This window comes from Pezoporus occidentalis, unplaced genomic scaffold (assembly GCF_034315485.1).
Source record: "Pezoporus occidentalis ecotype Australia unplaced genomic scaffold, CSIRO_AGI_Poc_V1 ctg220, whole genome shotgun sequence".
Lineage (NCBI taxonomy): Eukaryota > Metazoa > Chordata > Aves > Psittaciformes > Psittacidae > Pezoporus > Pezoporus occidentalis.
In genome coordinates, this window is record NW_026914073.1 from 76,362 (window position 1) to 93,432 (window position 17,071).

General features: G+C 45.4%; 2 protein-coding genes across 7 annotated transcripts in view; one reads left to right on the forward strand and one right to left on the reverse strand.

Annotated features, from left to right (window-relative positions):
- UBAP1 (ubiquitin associated protein 1) overlaps positions 1-11,744 on the forward strand; it is a 37,570-nt gene extending 25,826 nt beyond the window's left edge. For 3 of the 4 annotated variants that reach the window (XM_062620356.1, XM_062620354.1, XM_062620355.1), the window contains exons 4-8: positions 1,550-2,482; positions 5,401-5,436; positions 5,867-6,064; positions 7,529-7,630; positions 9,012-11,744. In XM_062620356.1, coding sequence (XP_062476340.1) covers positions 1,550-2,482; positions 5,401-5,436; positions 5,867-6,064; positions 7,529-7,630; positions 9,012-9,152 — 1,410 coding nt within the window. In that variant the 3' untranslated portion in view covers positions 9,153-11,744. The remainder of the gene's footprint in view (positions 1-1,549; positions 2,483-5,400; positions 5,437-5,866; positions 6,065-7,528; positions 7,631-9,011) is intronic. The other variant, XM_062620357.1, reaches the window with a different exon arrangement.
- A 2,618-nt stretch (positions 11,745-14,362) lies between these two features.
- Positions 14,363-17,071, reverse strand: part of KIF24 (kinesin family member 24) — a 31,353-nt gene continuing 28,644 nt past the window's right edge. For all 3 annotated transcript variants that reach the window (XM_062620352.1, XM_062620353.1, XM_062620351.1), the window contains exons 12-13: positions 16,872-16,965; positions 14,363-14,692 (exon numbers count right to left, since the gene is read on the reverse strand). In XM_062620352.1, coding sequence (XP_062476336.1) covers positions 14,552-14,692; positions 16,872-16,965 — 235 coding nt within the window. In that variant the 3' untranslated portion in view covers positions 14,363-14,551. The remainder of the gene's footprint in view (positions 14,693-16,871; positions 16,966-17,071) is intronic.

Genomic DNA, 17,071 nt, shown 5'->3' on the forward strand with positions numbered 1-17,071 from the left:
AGTCCCAACTGACGATTGTTTTCACTTCAGCTGTGAGAGATTGCTGGAGATGTTCTGCTTTTTTTTTTATGCCTTTTTTTCCTGCCCCACATATTACCCTAGTACCATACATCATGGCTTTTTCATTATAACCGTTAAATGATTGATTTTCATTATAACCATTAAATGGTTGGTTAAGACCTGATTGTCTTAAGACACCTATTTCCACCCAGGTAAGCCAGTGTGGGAGAGCTAAAGGAGACTGTAATGTCCTATTTCTGGCTTCATTGTGCTGTCTCCATTTTCCTGCCAAGCTGAGGGTCAAGTATATGTGCCCAATTGGACTGCAACACCTTGATTAACATCATGTCATGATGTAGACTGTGTGTTTTGCAGTGCAGTTTGACTTTTTTACAGCTGTAGTGACAGCTGTAAAACACCCCAAAGTACAGGGAAGCACAATTAACCAAAGCCATATATATTTATATAACTATCCCCCATTTCCTTATTATAAAAAATAACATGGCTTGGGTCAATTTTGGCTATATATGGCCACATATACAGAGAAAACTATGATAACTCTGCTCAGATAGAATCATAGAATAAAATCATAGAATCATAGAAGTAAATGTAGGAAGGAAGCAAAATATATTTTCATCCAGACTATAGCCAGGTTTTGCTGCTAGAGGCAAAACAAAGTACTTCAGGCATCTTCTAGCTTTGCCAGTCTGTAGTTGACAAGAGATGCTGAGTAAAAAAAAATGATGCAGAATTGGGGTTGTTGGTCGATGAGAAACTGAACACAAGCGTGCTTCAGTGTGCACTCACAGCCCAGAAACCAACCGTATCCTGGGCTGCATCAAGAGGAACGTGACCAGCAGGTCGAAGGAGGTGATCCTGCCCCTGTACTCTGCTCCCGTGAGACCTCACTTGGAGTATTGTGTGCAGTTCTGGTGTCCTCAACATAAAAAGGACATGGAACTGTTGGAACAAGTCCAGAGGAGGCCACGAGGATGATCAGGGGACTGGAGCACCTCCTGTATGAAGACAGGCTGAGAAAGTTGGGGCTGTTCAGCCTGGAGAACAGAAGCTGCCTGGAGACCTCATAGCAGCCTTCCAGTATCTGAAGGGGGCCTACAGGGGTGCTGGGGAGGGACTCTTCATTAGGGACTGTAGTGATAGGACAAGGGTAATTGGTTAAAACTTAAACAGGGGAAGTTTAGATTGGATATAAGGAAGAAGTTCTTTACTGTAAGGGTGGTGAGGCACTGGAATGGGTTGCCCAGGGAAGTTGTGAATGCTTCATCCTTGGTGGTGTTCAAGGCCAGGTTGGACAGAGCCTTGGGCAACATGGTTTAGTGCAGGGTATCCTTGCCCATGGCAGGGGGTTGGAACTAGATGATCTTAAGATCCTTTCCAACCCAAAGCATTCTGTGATTCTATGCCTGTCCATGGTAATTCATGTAGCTCATACTCTTTGTTACTTTTGTTGCTATTGGACATAATAGCTGTGATCCTTGTAACTTTTTCTTTTTTTTTTTTTTCTCCTTTCCCCTCCACCCTTGGTCAGTATGACTTCTCACTGGAAAAGAAAACAATTGAGTGGTCTGAAGACATCAGAAAAATCCAAGCTGCCCAGAGGGAAGCTGAACGCAAGGCAGAAGCAGAAGGACTAGCAAGCTCAAAATCAGCTCCGGAGGACAGCAACAAGATGGGATTCTCAGAGGGACCTTGCCCTGAGGCCATGCCTCCTCCTATCAACCCAGTCCTTGCTAGCCTGCAGCACAATAATATCCTTACTCCCACGCCAGCCAACAGCAGTGCTGTGAAGCAGAAGGTTCTCAGTCCACCTCGTCCAAAAGCAGACTTCAACCCAGCTGATTTCGAATGTGAAGAAGACCCATTTGATAAACTGGAATTAAAAACTATCGATGATAAGGAGGAATTAAAAAATATTCTTGAAATTCATGTTGGTACTACTGGGCCAATTGTTGCCCAGCTGTTAGATAACACCTTGCCCAAAGGAGGGTCCGAGTCTGTACTGCAAGATGAGGAAGTTCTGGCATCCATAGAAAGGGCCACGTTGGACTTCAAGCCCCTTCACAAACCCAATGGCTTTATCACTTTACCGCAGTTGGGAAGCTGTGAAAAGATGTCCTTGTCTTCCAAAGTGTCCCTGTCCCCAATCACTTCAGTGAGCAATATAAAATCCCTGTCCTTTCCTAAACTTGACTCCGATGAGAATGATCAGAAATCATCAAAGCTCACAAGCACTTTCCATAGCACTACCTGTCTCCGCAATGGCACTTTGCTCAGCTCTTTGCAGACCTGTGCTCAGAGCAAAGTTAGTGAACTGAATGGACACCACATGGTTGGTTTTTCTGCTCTAAATGAGGACAGTGGCATGGAGACATCAGCGTTATCCTCTTCATCCAGGCTGCCTTCCCTGGCTGTGTCGACAGTTTGTACAGAAGAAGAACCACCTCAAAGCACAGCGACTACGGTAAAGATGGATTAGAATTGGGGTTGATGGGAAGATGTGGAGGTGTGGAGGCAAATGTTGCTTCTGAAATGTCTTGTGGCTTTGCTTTTAGTTCATTAAATGGGAGTGATGTGTAGGTCCTCTTTATTCACACAACAAATTGATCAGTCCAATAGGCCTTCATGCTTGTAGTTCTGAACATCAGATTATTGCTCTGCAGGTTTCCCCAAAATATGGTATTTTTAGACCACTTCTGGCAATTTTCAGCTTTCCAGCTCTCTCTGTTCATAGCTTCACACCTTTGAGTAAAGCACGTAAGATACCTTCTTTGAACAGCTCTGCTTTCTGTCTTACCCAGCTGAAATATATCATATTCTGAAGTGCTGTTAGGTTTTGAGTCAAGTATTTTCTAGGTTTGTTCCCTGGCTTGCTTATTTATTTGCTAGAAACAATTGTAAATGCAGGCTTTTCAGGCAAGGCAAGTAATACATTAAAACACCACAGATGTGCTGTTTCGTTCAGCAAAGAAAAAAGTGCAGTTGACTTGCAGTGAAATAAACGTCTTCTTAAATTTTATTTCATTTCTTCCCCAGATCTTTTCAAATATAATCTTTAAAAGGAAGAAAATGATGGGTGAAATCTGGTATTGACCCCTTTCCTTGTGAAAGAGGGTGGAATGATTGCTTGGCGGATGCCAAAAGCAGTCCTGAAGGTCACCTCAGATTGCTCTAGTTAGTTGGTTGCCCTGTGGCTCTGAGACGGAGGTTGATCCTTCATTTCCTGTGAAACCTGTAGAAAGTTCTAAAATTACTTTGAGGGCACTTAACTTCACATCAGTCATTCTCTTTGTCTCTTTGTGAGTAAGTGCAGAGATTTGGGTAAGCTTGTGAGCTCTTTTCCTGAAAAAAACTGAGGTCTGGACACCAGTGTCATGAAGCCTAGTGAAAGCTTTGTAGCCAAATCCTCTAGCTGGCTCCATAGTAACCTGGTTCCTTCTGTCCAGTCTAAGCAGTGCTTCACTGGTTCTGTGGCCTTACTGGCATGCTGTAAGTTTTTGTGTGACACCGTGTGCTCTAAAGCAAGTGACACCACTTCTCTCCCATTGTTCTTTCACCTCTTTCAGGCTTAGATAAATGCAGTACTAATGGTGAAATACAGTATTCTGGCAACTAGTGTATTTGTCAGAGCACAGCAGAATAGCTCTTTACTGACGACTAGAGCAAATTTAATACAGTGAACTCTGTCAGATGCAGCAATGTGCTGAGCAAGTGCTTGCTGCTGTAGATCACAGGTTGGAGAGGTGGTTGTATGACTGTAGCTCAAAGGGGCTGCCACGGGCAGGGACACCTTCCACTAGAGCAGGTTGCTTCAAGCCCTGTCCAACCTGAGCACTGTCAGGGGTGGGGCAGCCACAGCTTCTCTGGGCAACCTCTGCCAGAGCCTCAGCACCCTCATAGGGAAGAATTTCTTCTTAATACCTGATCTGAGTCACTCCTGTGTCAGGTTAAAGCCGTTCTGCCTTGTCCTGTCCCTACATGCCCTTGTAATAAATCCCTCTCCGGGTTTCTTGTAGCCACCTTTAGGTACTGGAAGCTGTTCTGATGTCTCCCCAGAGCCTTCTGTTCTACAGGCTGAACAAGCCCAGCTCTCTCAGCCTGTCTCCAGAGCAGAGGTGCTCCAGTCCTTGCAGCATCTTCATGGCCTCCTCTGGCCTCAGTTATGCAGGTGGTGGCTCCAGAGCTGGATGCAGGACTGCAGGCAGGGTGCCACGAGAGTGGAGCAGAGAGGGAGAATCACCTCCCTCAACCTGCTGGTCACACTCCTTTTGGTGCTGCGCAGCATAGGTTTAGTTTCTGGGTTGCAGGTGCATGATGCCTGGTCATGTTAACCTTTTTGTCAGCCAACACCCCCAAGTCCTTCTTCTCAAGGCTCCTATTATTACAATCTCTGCCCAGCCTTTTAGGAAGTCTCCAGAGAATTCTATGTCCCAATGTAGTCCAAAAGTATCTCAAAAGACTAGAAATTTTAACTTTGGATCTGGAGTTGCCACTGGAATTGCCACTGGAGTGTATGCTTTAGCAGTGAATTGAATCTAGGGGGTTCTTTTGATGGAAATAAGCCAGTGATTCTCTGAGGCTTCACTGATTCTGTCTTGGGTGGTTCTCCTCTTCTCTTCTTGTTTTCTTGAAGCTCACTGCTGCTTTTTGCAGCATTGACAGAGGGAGAAACAACTAGTGAGGACAGCAGGTTGCAATTAAACGAAGCTGATCAGAGAGCTGACTAGTATGATGCATTCTATTTACAGAAATCTCTGGTTATGGCAGCATGGGACACTCCTGTTGGACCGTTCAGAATATATACCACTCACTGCACCTTAGTGGTGGTGGTTTGGGTGTTTTTGCAAATAAATGGAATTTTTCAGAATTCTTACAGATATTCTCATGATTGGTTTTCAGTAAAGATGTATTTTTGTTATTTAGTTTGTTCCCAGAGAAGTGGCCAACTTTTCAAGCAATCTGTGTTGGCAGTAGTATTACAAAATGCAAAAAACAGAAGTCTCTGGGTAGTTAACTTCTAAATTATTGCCATCAGGAAGAAGAGCACTGGGTCAAGAGCTTAGCAGGAGCCAGCATGCTACACTGAGCTGTATGAACTTGTAGCCATCACAGTGAGTGAATAAAGAAGTCAGTAGGGACACACACAGATACTTCTTGGAGTATAATCTGTAGCATGCTAAGAGAAGAAACCACCCGTACGATGGCTGTTCTGTAACTGCGCACAACTGTGTAATGTCTCCGTCTCACATGGAGAAGACTTACCAGATCACAGGTTTCCCCAGTATGATAGAGATGTTCCTGGATCTCTCCTCTTTGCTGCAGCAAACTCTGGTCACTGGTGTATAATGTTTACAGTCATCTTATTTATGTGTTGTCCAACAGGTACACCCAGACTACAAGGAAACAGAAATCCCTGTGGTAAGTTCACAAATGCCTACGTGCTTGCACTGGGCTGTGTTTTTGAGACTCTCCAGAAGTAATGTTCCTTTGAGTGCAGAAGATCATAGTGCTGAATAAACTTGGGTTGAAGGAAGCAATCTGTATGCTGCTCCTGAAGTACAGGGTTTGGTTATGTCATAAAGACCTTCACTTTTGCAAAGGTTGGGTATTGAAAGGTTTTGGGTCCCACTGGTAGGAGAAGGTATATTGTGGAGCATCTAGGTTGCTAATTGTTGTTTGGTGGGAGTCCGACTGTGCACTGCTTGGTTTCATCTTAGCAGTGAGTAACTTCCCAAGGGCATTCTAGAAAGCCTCTTGGGTTAATTACATGGGTGCTGTGCTAGCCAGGAACAGGGTATGGGGATGCAGAAGATGACCCTCACCTTAGCATCTGAGTTTTCCCCTTTAGGTAACACACCAAAATTTCCCAGTGTCTAAAGTGCCCAATAACACCAGCCGTGCAAAGTGGCCGGGTGGCCCCGCTCCAGAGCTACAGCAGGCGCTCTCCGCTAGTGAGAGGCAGTGCATAGAGACAGTCGTAAACATGGGGTACTCACCTGAGAACGTCCTGAAAGCCATGAAGAAGAAGGGACAGAACATAGACCAGGTAAGAACTTGTGCAGTGGGAAAGAAACCCTTGGTTGGATGCTGATTCTGCTGAGAAACAGCCTTGGGTTTGCAAAATGCATAGGAAGGAATATTTTGGTTCTAACAGGGAGCTGCAGCCCACAGCCACTTTGATGTTAACTGCTAGAGAAGTTGCCACCTAGCAGTAGAGGCTCTCAAAATAAGAGTGTCTGTGCCTGTTTCTGATGAGAGACTGCTCATCAGAACCTTTGAGGTACTGAGCTCAGACAGTACCTTTGGGGTGCTGGGCCAGAGCTCTGCTGAGGTGGGATGGGCGCTTAGCTGCACATAAAGCTGGGAGAGGTACTGGCTCTTCCCAGCAGTCACAGAACCGTCCAAAGGAAGCTTAATGCAGCTTTAAACCATGCTTGGTGCCATATGATAAAAGAGCAACCATCTTCCTTTGTTCTTATTACAAGGGGTTATGATGCTGACGTCTCTTCTTGCAGAGAGACTGGCCCCTGCAGGCTTACAACAGCTCTTGGGAGGCACCACTGACTGACTTTCTCCTGCATGCCCTGGTTGTGGTGCTTCCTTCCACATGTGCTGCCTCAAACACTTGCTAAAACCAGGTCACAGAGCATAAAGAGCTGCAGGGTGAAGCGTGGCTCTGGGGCTTGGATCAGCTTCAAACAAACATCTTAAATCAGGGAGAGCATGGCCTCTTTAACTTCCCATGCTGGCCCTAGGTAGGGCCAAGACTGTGCCTGGGGAAGAGGGCTGGCCCCAGGGACTTCTGGTTGCAGAGCTGATGTGTTGCCTGATCTGCCTACGCAGTGAAAGTGGTTTAATGTGTGCACTGGAATGAACTGTAGTATCAAATGGAATAAAAGGCCCTTAGGAGGGCGGTTTTAAATCCTGCCATGTTTGCACACAGCGTTACCAGTCTGACCTCAGAGCTGTAACCTGTACCTCAGAGCTGAGCACAGGTAAGAAATCTGGCAGCGGTTTCTGGGCACACGAGCTGGGATTTGCAGCTCACTCACCAGTGTGCTGAGTTGATCTTTAAAAGGCTGACTGCTTTCCGATTGCATCAGCTCTTGTGGCTGTCTGAGAGGAAGCTCAGAGCTGACACATCTTGATGGCTGGACCTACAGTTTCACTTTAAAAACTTGTAATATTAAAACCACAGTTAAATGTGTACCTTCTGCTCGGTGATCAGGCACGGAAGGCTAAAGATAGGCTTCTGAAGCTGCTGTGACTCAAGTGGAAGATGATATTCAGAGCTGGTGGGAGAACACAGGAGGACAGAAGGACTTTCCTGTTTTCTCTAAACAGGCTCTTGCATAAAGACCATCCCAGCTCTACTAAGAAGGACTTTATCTTAGTCCCTGGTGAGGGCTGGGGTAGAGCTGTGCTCAGCCCCTCTGTACAGAGATGGTATTCAACCATGTGCTGCAAATGCCACTCTGCAAATTTAGTTTCTTTTCTTTGTTCTCCACAGGTTCTGGATTACCTGTTTACACATGGACAGCTTTGTGAGAAGGGCTTTGATCCACTTCTTGTTGAAGCAGCTTTGGAAATGCATCAGTGTTCAGAGGAGAAGGTGAGGGCGCAGTGTGCTAAGCCATAGAGAGAATGTACAGTGATGGGGAATTCCAGCAGCAGTTCCTCTGGCTGATGTAATTCTGGCTTTTGTGGTAATGCTGCTTTGTTTCCAAAACTGACTGCCAAAGGACATCTTTGTGATGATAAAGCAAATATGTGTTGAAGCATTAGAATTCTTCTGTATTGTTTTATTGCTCTCACTTGCATGCATTTTTATGGGGACTGGATGTTTTTTAAAGACCCTGCTTATTTCTGGGTGTATTTTTGAACCCAGAGTTCTCTTGTGTGCAGGGTGCTTGGTACAGAGACAGGTAACTTCAGAAGCAGCAAGTTATCTTTCAAACCCTGCCAGTATGCCCTGGCCATGGATTTTCTCCCTTGTATGAATGCATCTGCCAGGCTGCTCAGCAAATTGGGTTAGGGCTTGCTCTGGAATCTAGGAAATCTGTTTCTTGGATCTGGTTCATTGTTTGGCTGTTTTATCGGCACCAAAAGTACAGAGACACGAGCAGGTAGCCAGGAAAGAGGACAACAGGATCTTTTAAACAACCTGCATGCTTTAGAGGTGCAGCCCACTCCCACCATCCGCACCATATGTATATGCAGTCCTGCCTTTGACTTAGTGATAAGTTTGCAAACAGAGGAACAACAGTGCAGATATGGGAGAAGTGACTGATTTCAGGAAATACATTTGCTACTGGCTTAACCCTAAATTTGGGAATAGCCAACCTCCTGATCACCCATTTCAACCTGCTTGCTTCTTTTTGTGGGTTTTTTTCCTTCAAGTGCAGCTGAGGCCCTGTAAATGGCAGAGGGTTCGTGAAAGTCTCATCAGCTCACCCACTTGTGGTTGCTTAATTTTTCCAAAGCTCATGGAGGATTCATGGTTGATGACAACGTGTCCTATAGGGTTTGTGCTAATCCCCCAAGTGTGCCCTAGCTCTGAGAAGCCTTTTGATAGCGAGAGAGACTGTACTGTTTCTGAAATCAAAGTAACTTAAAAAGAAGTTCAGGTACAGCAGGATGGTGGATGGGGAGCAGGGTGCCATTAATCACCATTTTTGGGAGCCCAAATTGAGCCAGGCTGGTAAATTTCCTACTGCGGAGAGAAAACACTGGGAGAGAGGCCCCCACAGGCTGAGCTTTGGTCCTGTTGCCGAAGAGGGTTTTGGAAATGCAGGGCTGCAAACACAGGTGAGGCTCTGTGGGCTCTAATGTGGGTGACTTTGTCCCAAGGGAGCCAGAACAGGCTGTACTTGGGAAACAGGCATCCACTGCATGGGGTGCCCAAGTCGCTGAAGACAGGCTCTGTGCTAAACCTCCACCGAGCACCAATCATCCTCTTTCCCCTTGCAAATAATGGACTGTCTGTCTTTCAGATCACAGAACTCCTTCAGCTAATGAGTCAATTTAAAGAAATGGGCTTTGAACTAAAAGACATTAAGGAGGTCTTATTATTACATAACAACGACCAACACAACGCTTTGGAAGATCTAATGGCTCGCGCAGGAGCCAGCTGAAAACACATTCCTGGATTCTTGGCGTGCAGCGGAGCAGGGCCAGCCCTGCCACCTCCACATCCAGTGTGACTTGCTCTCTGCAGGAGGGAGCCCGGCTTTTCACATGCAGGGGAGAGTGACTGAGCAAGCCCGCCCGCGTGCATCACTCTAGCATTTCTCTTTCCACTGAAAGCCAACTTTCTTTCTTAAATTAAATTTTTAAAGTGTCCTTTCCTAAGTTTCCTTTTTCCAGCTTGGCCACGGAGAGTTTAGACTGCCCAGCCTCTACTGGAATTGTACGTAGGTAGAGACAGGAGTGGTTTCCTCCCCTCACTGTTGCACTGGAGTTGGACAGAAGAGCTACTAAGTTGGTTCTGAAACTAGGATGCTTTGGTTCTTTGAAGCTGCTTTCATGGTGTCTTGTCTGCTTGTACTGAATTACTTGACTGTGTCACAGTCCAGATTAACTGAGTAAATTTGACCTTTAGTGCAATGGAGTTTTATTTTTTTGGTCAAAAGTTAGTATGTAAGTTAGTAAAACACTGGTTCAGAAGCTGTCGCTATGCATAAAGAGAGAAGCAGTTCCTCTTGTGGGTTTTCTTTGGTTTGGTTTGGTTTTATTTTTACCCATGCATCCAGCACTTCTGCCAATACTGAGTGGTGTGTAAGTTCTCTTGCAACAGGTAAGCTGTGAACTCTGCCTGGATCTGCAGCTTGTGTTGGTTCTTGAACCTGAAGGCAGAGAGCTGGGGCTCAATATTCTTAATCCCCCAGGCTTGTAGGCTATTTAAGACAATGCCCTGCTAGGATATCAGTTAACTTTTCATTTTACATATTACTCAGTGTGATGCAGGAAGTTTCTTTCAAGCACTTTCTTTAAAACAAATATACTCACTGCGTTAGTTCCATTTCTCACACTGCTATAGAATTACATTATAACATCTAGTACTAGAAACCAAGTTTTGGGTTGTTTTTGATAGCTCAGACTATTAAGTTGTACATTGTTCAAGTTCTACATACATCAAGTATCAGCAGTCTTGAGGAATCTTTAAAGTAATTTGCTAAATATTTTGACTCTGCAGAAGAACAACTAATAAAGCCCTCAAATATGACTCCCAGTGTCATGGTTCCCGTCTCTCATGCAAATTGACTTCAGCAGATGAAGAACTTGCTGGATCCTGCCTGCTCCTGTAGGCACACATGAATTGTCCATGTCAGGAAGAGCAAGGAGGTCTCTGGACAAGCAGCTGCAGTGATGGAATGTGCTGCTTTTTCCTGTGGCTTATTTTTGTGTTGTTTCAAAAACCAAATCTTGGGATCCAAACTCATGTTACAGCATGGAGCTGGGAGCATTGGACTTCAGGAGGGGAAGACTGCTTGGCTCGTTGCCTGAGTAGGTGTTTCATTAGGAGGTTTTTGGCTCGTCAGGACTCTGAAGGAGACATTATGTTGTTAAACTTTATATGACCAAAACATCTAATCCAAGTCCAGTGTTAACTCCTGGAATTCCCTGTGGGGTGCTCAACGATGTTAATTACATTACTTAAAATGATGGTGAGGAGACATGTAGCTGGCCAGTATGTAGGAGATGTGGAGGTGGATCATGAGTACGACCGCGGCACATTGCCTTGCATCATATCCTGTCATGTTCAGCCTCACCAGTTTATAGCGGTGGGGCTGAAGTTAAAACTTGTCTGAGAAGGACATTCTGCATCTGAAGGCTGGAGGCATGTTTCTGGGCAACCTCTCACAGAAGTGAAGACCACGGAGTATGGGGATTAACATGGTGATTTAGGGGAGAGGCACTTCTGAAGAACCATGTAACAAGTGACACAATGTGATGAGACTTCAGTGTTGTTCTGGGTGCTGGGGATCAATAGTTACTCTAGGACTGTAGCTTCTCATGTCAGATTGATTTATGTACCTGATTTACGTACCTGGCACTGTTTTGACTTTGTCAGAGGCTGCTCTGCTGCCTTGTGCTAGCTGCTGCCATGTACCAAGGCCTGGATACCTCGATGGAAAGGCTTGTCCAGAAGTATGGATGCGGAGCCGAAATCGGTGGTTGTCCGTTGAGCCAGCGACTGCCGAAGCTGCCTCCTGACAGTTCTGGAGAGCAGCAGCTTGGCAGGGATTCTGAGCTCAGGGCTCCCACTCTGCCCACTGGGATAAAAAGTGCTCCTGTGCTCATTGCCTTGTTTTGAGGGTGACGCTGTGGGAGCCCTGAGGCTTTCTTCAGTGGGCCTCATGGCTCTTCCAGTGGCTTGGCTCTGCTGGAGCACCCCAGGGCCTGCATCATCAGCTCTGCTGCACGGTGTGTGGCAGGGCAACTTTCCATGCTGGGCAGGACAGTGCATTCTGCTGGTAGTGCAGCAAAACCTGGCGCAAGGGTTGGCCTCATGTGCCTGAAGGACAGCTTGCGAAACACCAGCCCTGTCAACAGGCCAGGTGTGAAGGGGATCTCTACCCATTCCCAGCCCCAGTTAATCTTTATGTAATCAATCAAACTGGCATTTTGATCACATTTACTATAAAATTCTACCAGAGTTCTGTAGCAAATTGAATTTTATTTTAAATAATGTCAATTATTCAAATAAAATATCAAGCATCTGCCATGAGCTTTAATTGTCTTTATTGCACCTGAAAACAGAATTGAAACCACTTTAGTTCTGTGTTTGTTTGTATGTGGCCAGGCTCTTTTAATCCCCTAGGCTGATGTAATGACAATTTCAGCTATGTTCCTCAGGTTGAAACAAAAGCCATTTGTATCAGGTGCGAGACCAATATCAAAGAGCAGGAAGGGGATGACACTTCAGAAATGCTCATTTAGCACATGTTCACATAAGAGTTAAAGCAGCATCTAGGTAATAACCTGAAGACTGGAGAGAAAAACATCACCCTTTTTGGTAATAGCTGTAGTAGTTTCCATTGCATACTGGGAACCCAGTTTCAGTATTGCCTGGGTATGCAGGCAATGTCTGCAGTCCTGTTATTGCCAAGGATGGTGGATTTTCACAATGGAGGCTGTTTTATTATTTTCATTTTTTAGTTAAATCATCTCGCATGCAGTAGGGAAAATAAAGAACAGTGATAATAGAATCTTAACAAGATACAAACTACTGGTTAAAAAATGGTGTCAGGACTTGAAAAACTGCTTTGTTCTTTTGTCTCTCAGCATTCCTGGCCATTCCTCCAGGGAGTGATTAGCTCCTGCTCTGGGAGCTTGCACTGGGGCTCACATCTGCCAAAGGGACTTGCCTTTCTCCCAAGAGGCTGGGTAGGAATCTGGTGGCTTATATTTGGTAGCTGACTTAACTCACATCTCTGCTCATGGAAATTTTTGGTCACTCGTGTCTTGTTACAAGTACCTCTCAATATGCAGCAGCCAGGACATGGCACTGTGGGGTGTGTGAATAGGCCTTTAGAAAGGGCCAGCTTGGATGAGAGGCTCAATGTACTTTGCTGAGTGGCTCTTTAAAAAACTGAAACTACAATCAACCAATATTAAGTCTCCCAAAATGTCAGAGTATGCGGAAGGAAAGTTTTCCTCCCTAGCACTGCATTACTGGCTGGGCATCTCGTTTCTCTGTGACCTGTGCACATGTCCTACAGTCCGATGTTTTTTCAGCTCCAAATGAAGGTGCAGAGCTCCTTGGCAGCCCTATTTTCTGTGTGCTTGCTGAGAAAGTAGGGAAACCACTTGCAAGTGCTCACATCCATTTATTCTTTCCGTGGGGACAAGGACTACCCAGCTGCTACGTGTTCTCGCCTTACTCACAGGAAAGCTCTCCCTGACCCCAGCAGGTGGAGGGAGGCTTCTTAAAGGTTGGTTATTTTAAAGGGAAGCTTATTTTAATGCCTACTCTTTCCCCCATGGTTTTAACAAGGCAGTGGGTGTCCTGCTGCTTTGTAGCTTTCTGGTGGCTGGCAAGCACAAACACTGAAGTACCACTGACACCAGCATTTTCTCCTGGAAGCCTGATTTCTCTGGGTGAGGAAGTATTCTGTAACAGGCACTGGAGACCTGGGTTTGGGTGTGAGTGAAGTGCTGCTGGCCTGGACACGGGAACCATCTTGAGATCCATAAACTCAGACCCAAGAGGATGTCTGCTCTACAGAGTAATCAGTCCCAGTTACAAGTTGGAGACCAACCTGTGCTAAAAGAGCCCCAGCCAACAGTCAGGGTACTAATGTAGGACTTTAGTCTTCTGTTAAAAGTCCTCTCCTTGCACTGTTGTGCCCCAGGGCTGAGTGACATTCCTGGGAGTGTGTGCACCAAATGCACAACCCAGATAACTGTTGCTGCTTGGCCAAACGTGGGCTCCTCAGGGTAGCTGTAGAAGCAGGCAGTGACATTCACAGCCGGTCAGACACCAGTGTTCCCTTACCCTTGGCATTTCTAGCTACTGAGCCAGCTTCAAGCTACAGCCCGCATCACTGAGGAGACAGAGATGGCTGAATGTGCTATGACAGCCCTAATTTTGGAGTGGGAGTGCTTACACAGCACATTGTCAGGGGGGGCACGATTCAAAGTCACTTGTGGCTTCAGCAGGTGGACTTGTTCTGTGGTTCTGATGTGACTGCAGAGAGCACCAGAGCTTTTGCAGGGCTCCAGTTGATCATTCCATAGTTCTTGATTCAGATGCCAGCTTCACATAACAGCAGTGTTGGCAGCTTCTGAAAGCCCAGTGCCTCTCACCAGACCCCAGCCAGTGAGCACTCTACAGCTGTGCTGTAGTTTGCAGTGGGTACAGTTGGCAGCAGTATGAACCCACATGCTTATTAACATGCTAGATGAACCTTTGATAAAAAGTCCCTAGTAAATCACTTGTTACTCCTGACTTCAGCCAACCAGAGTTCAGGAGCTCTGGAGTGTTTTTCCTCAGCAAAAACCAACTGCAACAATAGCCTTTTGTCTTCTGAAAGTGACAGCACTTCTCCTGCCTTGATTTCCATTTACTTATGGTCTAGTTACATTTGTGTACTTAATAAACAGTGGCTCCTCTTTCCTGGCTTATGTTTGCAAACACTGTTCTGGATAACATTTGAGCATTTCTCTTCAGACCTGTGTCTGGCCTCATTTTCTTGAAAACACGGAAGTGCCTTTAGCATGTGCAAAGCTGCTATGAATACTGTGGACAGGGCTGCCTGCTGCTTAGTGAGATACTTAGAGCCTGATGCATTGCTGCTCTTAGGAAAATGGCTTACTGGTATTAAGGAAATACAAAAGCTTGTGGTGCCAAGTAGTCATCTCTCATTTACTCAGCATTCTCTCCATCCTTATGTAAAATACACACTAATGAATAAACATCAAACCAAAAGCTATCCCCTACCCACTCAAAACTCTGCAGCACAAGTGTGGTCAAATACTAGCTGGCTGCTTCTGTAGCTGTTCTTGTGCACATGCAAGCAAAGACAGTTTAAACTGGTGGAGGTGATTGCAAGGAGGTGTTAGTGCCAGGAGAGGCTAAATAGAGCTGAAGCTGGTCTCGCATTGTTTGTATACACTTTGACTTCAGTATCAAGACTTCATCCAGCTTGGTCATGAAGTTCTGAAAATCCTGATGAGGAAGGCAAAAAGAAAGTTTAGGGAGGAGCAGGAGCAGCACGTTGGTGGAAAAGCAGCATATTTTATGCACTGCAGCAGTACCTAAAAGCGTGTTTTCCATTTTGCAGTGTAATAATTAAATTGGCATTTCCTTATTGAATTCTTGACCCTCACAGACCCAGACTAATGCCTCTAAATACTGAGGTTTACTTACACTTGTAATTTTATCTATCTGTTGAGGAACTTACAGCTAATATGATGCTTTAAAACCAAACATGTATAAAGCGCCTTCTACACCAGTTAGCTTTACAAAGGTTAGGGACTGGTCCGATGTGGAGTTTTACATCGTGCTGAGCTCTGTTCCTGACACCTCTCATGTGGGATCTAGCAGTCATGAAAATAAATGGTGAGCTGGGCCACTAAGTGATCAGACATAATAGCCCAAGAATAGTCCATTCTTGGGAGATGGAAGGGATTATTTCACATAAGGTCACAGGTCCAACTCCTGCGTGGCTACAGAACTGCTAGATCTGACATGAGAAGTATGAGCAGTGTCTATAGCCTCTACCTTCCACAGCAACCTGCCACTTGGATAAAAAAAATGTGAAACTGATTAAAACTGAAATGGAGGCAATTATTTGGGTAGGGCTTGTATTAATAAGGGTACATTCAGACCTGTTCTGCTCTCCAGGTAAGAGCAGTGTTTGGTGCCTCTGTTCAGAGATCAGTGTCTAAGGAGCTGGGAGGTGTCAGCATCCTCAGAGCCAGGGATTTCAACTGCTACCATTTGGAAATAAGTCATTGAAAAGCTTATTTGGCAGGACTCCAGGGACTCCAGTTATCTCCTGCACTCCATCTTTGTCTAGCAGGGACATCAGGACTGTAATGTCCAGCCCAGCTGCCCTGCTTTTCTGAAGCACTTTAAATCCTGCTTAGTTGAGTATTTGTATGGTCTGCGGCCAAATTTCATGGCTGGAGAAATCAGAACCATCTGAAAGTGGAAGGAGAGAAACTGATAATGGGAAGTCCAAGGTGATTTCACTGCCCAAGGAAAGGTCATGCTGTGAAACAACACTACAGGATACAAGGTATTTACACAGTGCTGGGAGGCCTGGCAAGCTTGTCATTATTCTGCTAAGTAGAAAGTGATTGTTTGCAGCATGGGGTAAATAAACGGAGGTCAGAGGGGGAAAGCTGGTTGGTGTCCAGTGAGCAACAGACTTAGGAAGAACAACCTTAAAAGACTTAAAAAGAAATAGAAAAAAATACAAGCTTCCTTTATACCATTGCATTGTCTGCCACAAAACTGATAAGTTTTTGCCTCTTGTGCTGCTTTGTGAACTTTCAGGTGTTAATCTGGTGACGCATCACGTGCAGCTGGAAATCACACAAATAAGCCACATGGTGGCTCCATTCTGAAATACATCTGAAGTGCAGCTGCATTTCAGATGTGAGCTGTGATAGGAAGTGAAATGGTTTGATAACGTAACACGGTAATGGAGCTTAGCTTTATTGATGAGGGAAGTGGTAAGGCAGGAGGTTCTTACTGGGGAATGTTAACAGTCTGGGTGAATGGGAGTTCTCACAGAGCTGTGACATGCACCTATGGGATGCAGGAGAAGCAGAGAACTGGGATTGCCTGTCCAGCAGTGGGGCTATGCAGGTGTAGCCTGCACTACTGTTATCTGAGACAAGGATAAGCCAACATGTGAGTGACAAAAGTGAAGAGCCTGTGTGAGTGGGGCCATCTGCAGCATGGTAGGCAAATGAGGGACTCTCAGAAGGAAGAGGCAATGTGGCACTACACCACCAACTGTGACATCCCAGCATCATGCCTTAGGGGTGTGCTGTTTTCTCTAGTATTGACTTACTTGCTCCAGCCTGTAAGAGAAAAACATCACAAGGAGGACGCCCTGTTTGGTACAGTCTGGTACCCATGATGCAAGATAAGAGAAAGCTGTCTGATCAGGCACAAGTGGTTCAGAGTTGGCCCATCAGTCTCCCAAGGACCTGGCAGTGTGGAGACTGGCAAAGACACAACAGACACTGAAAATGAGCCGCCACAGGGAGGCATCAGAGAGTGAGAGGAACAATTGATGAGGAATGCCACATCGCTAATTAAAGTAAATAATCTTTTAAGATTAATTTATGCAAGTTCAGCAGGCACTGAAATCATCATCTGAAACACTTACCATTGCTGACATCTGATTTATTAAGCACTCTTCCTTGAAGCACAAGGATGCCATTTCATCCAGCTGCTGCTGATGGGCCTGAATTACAGCCTGTCTGATTAACATAAAATACACCACTAGTTACACAGCCTGCTGTGCTGCCTATAATTACTTAATAAAGCTTTACGAAGGGGAAATATCCCAGGGGAAGCCTTGCTATC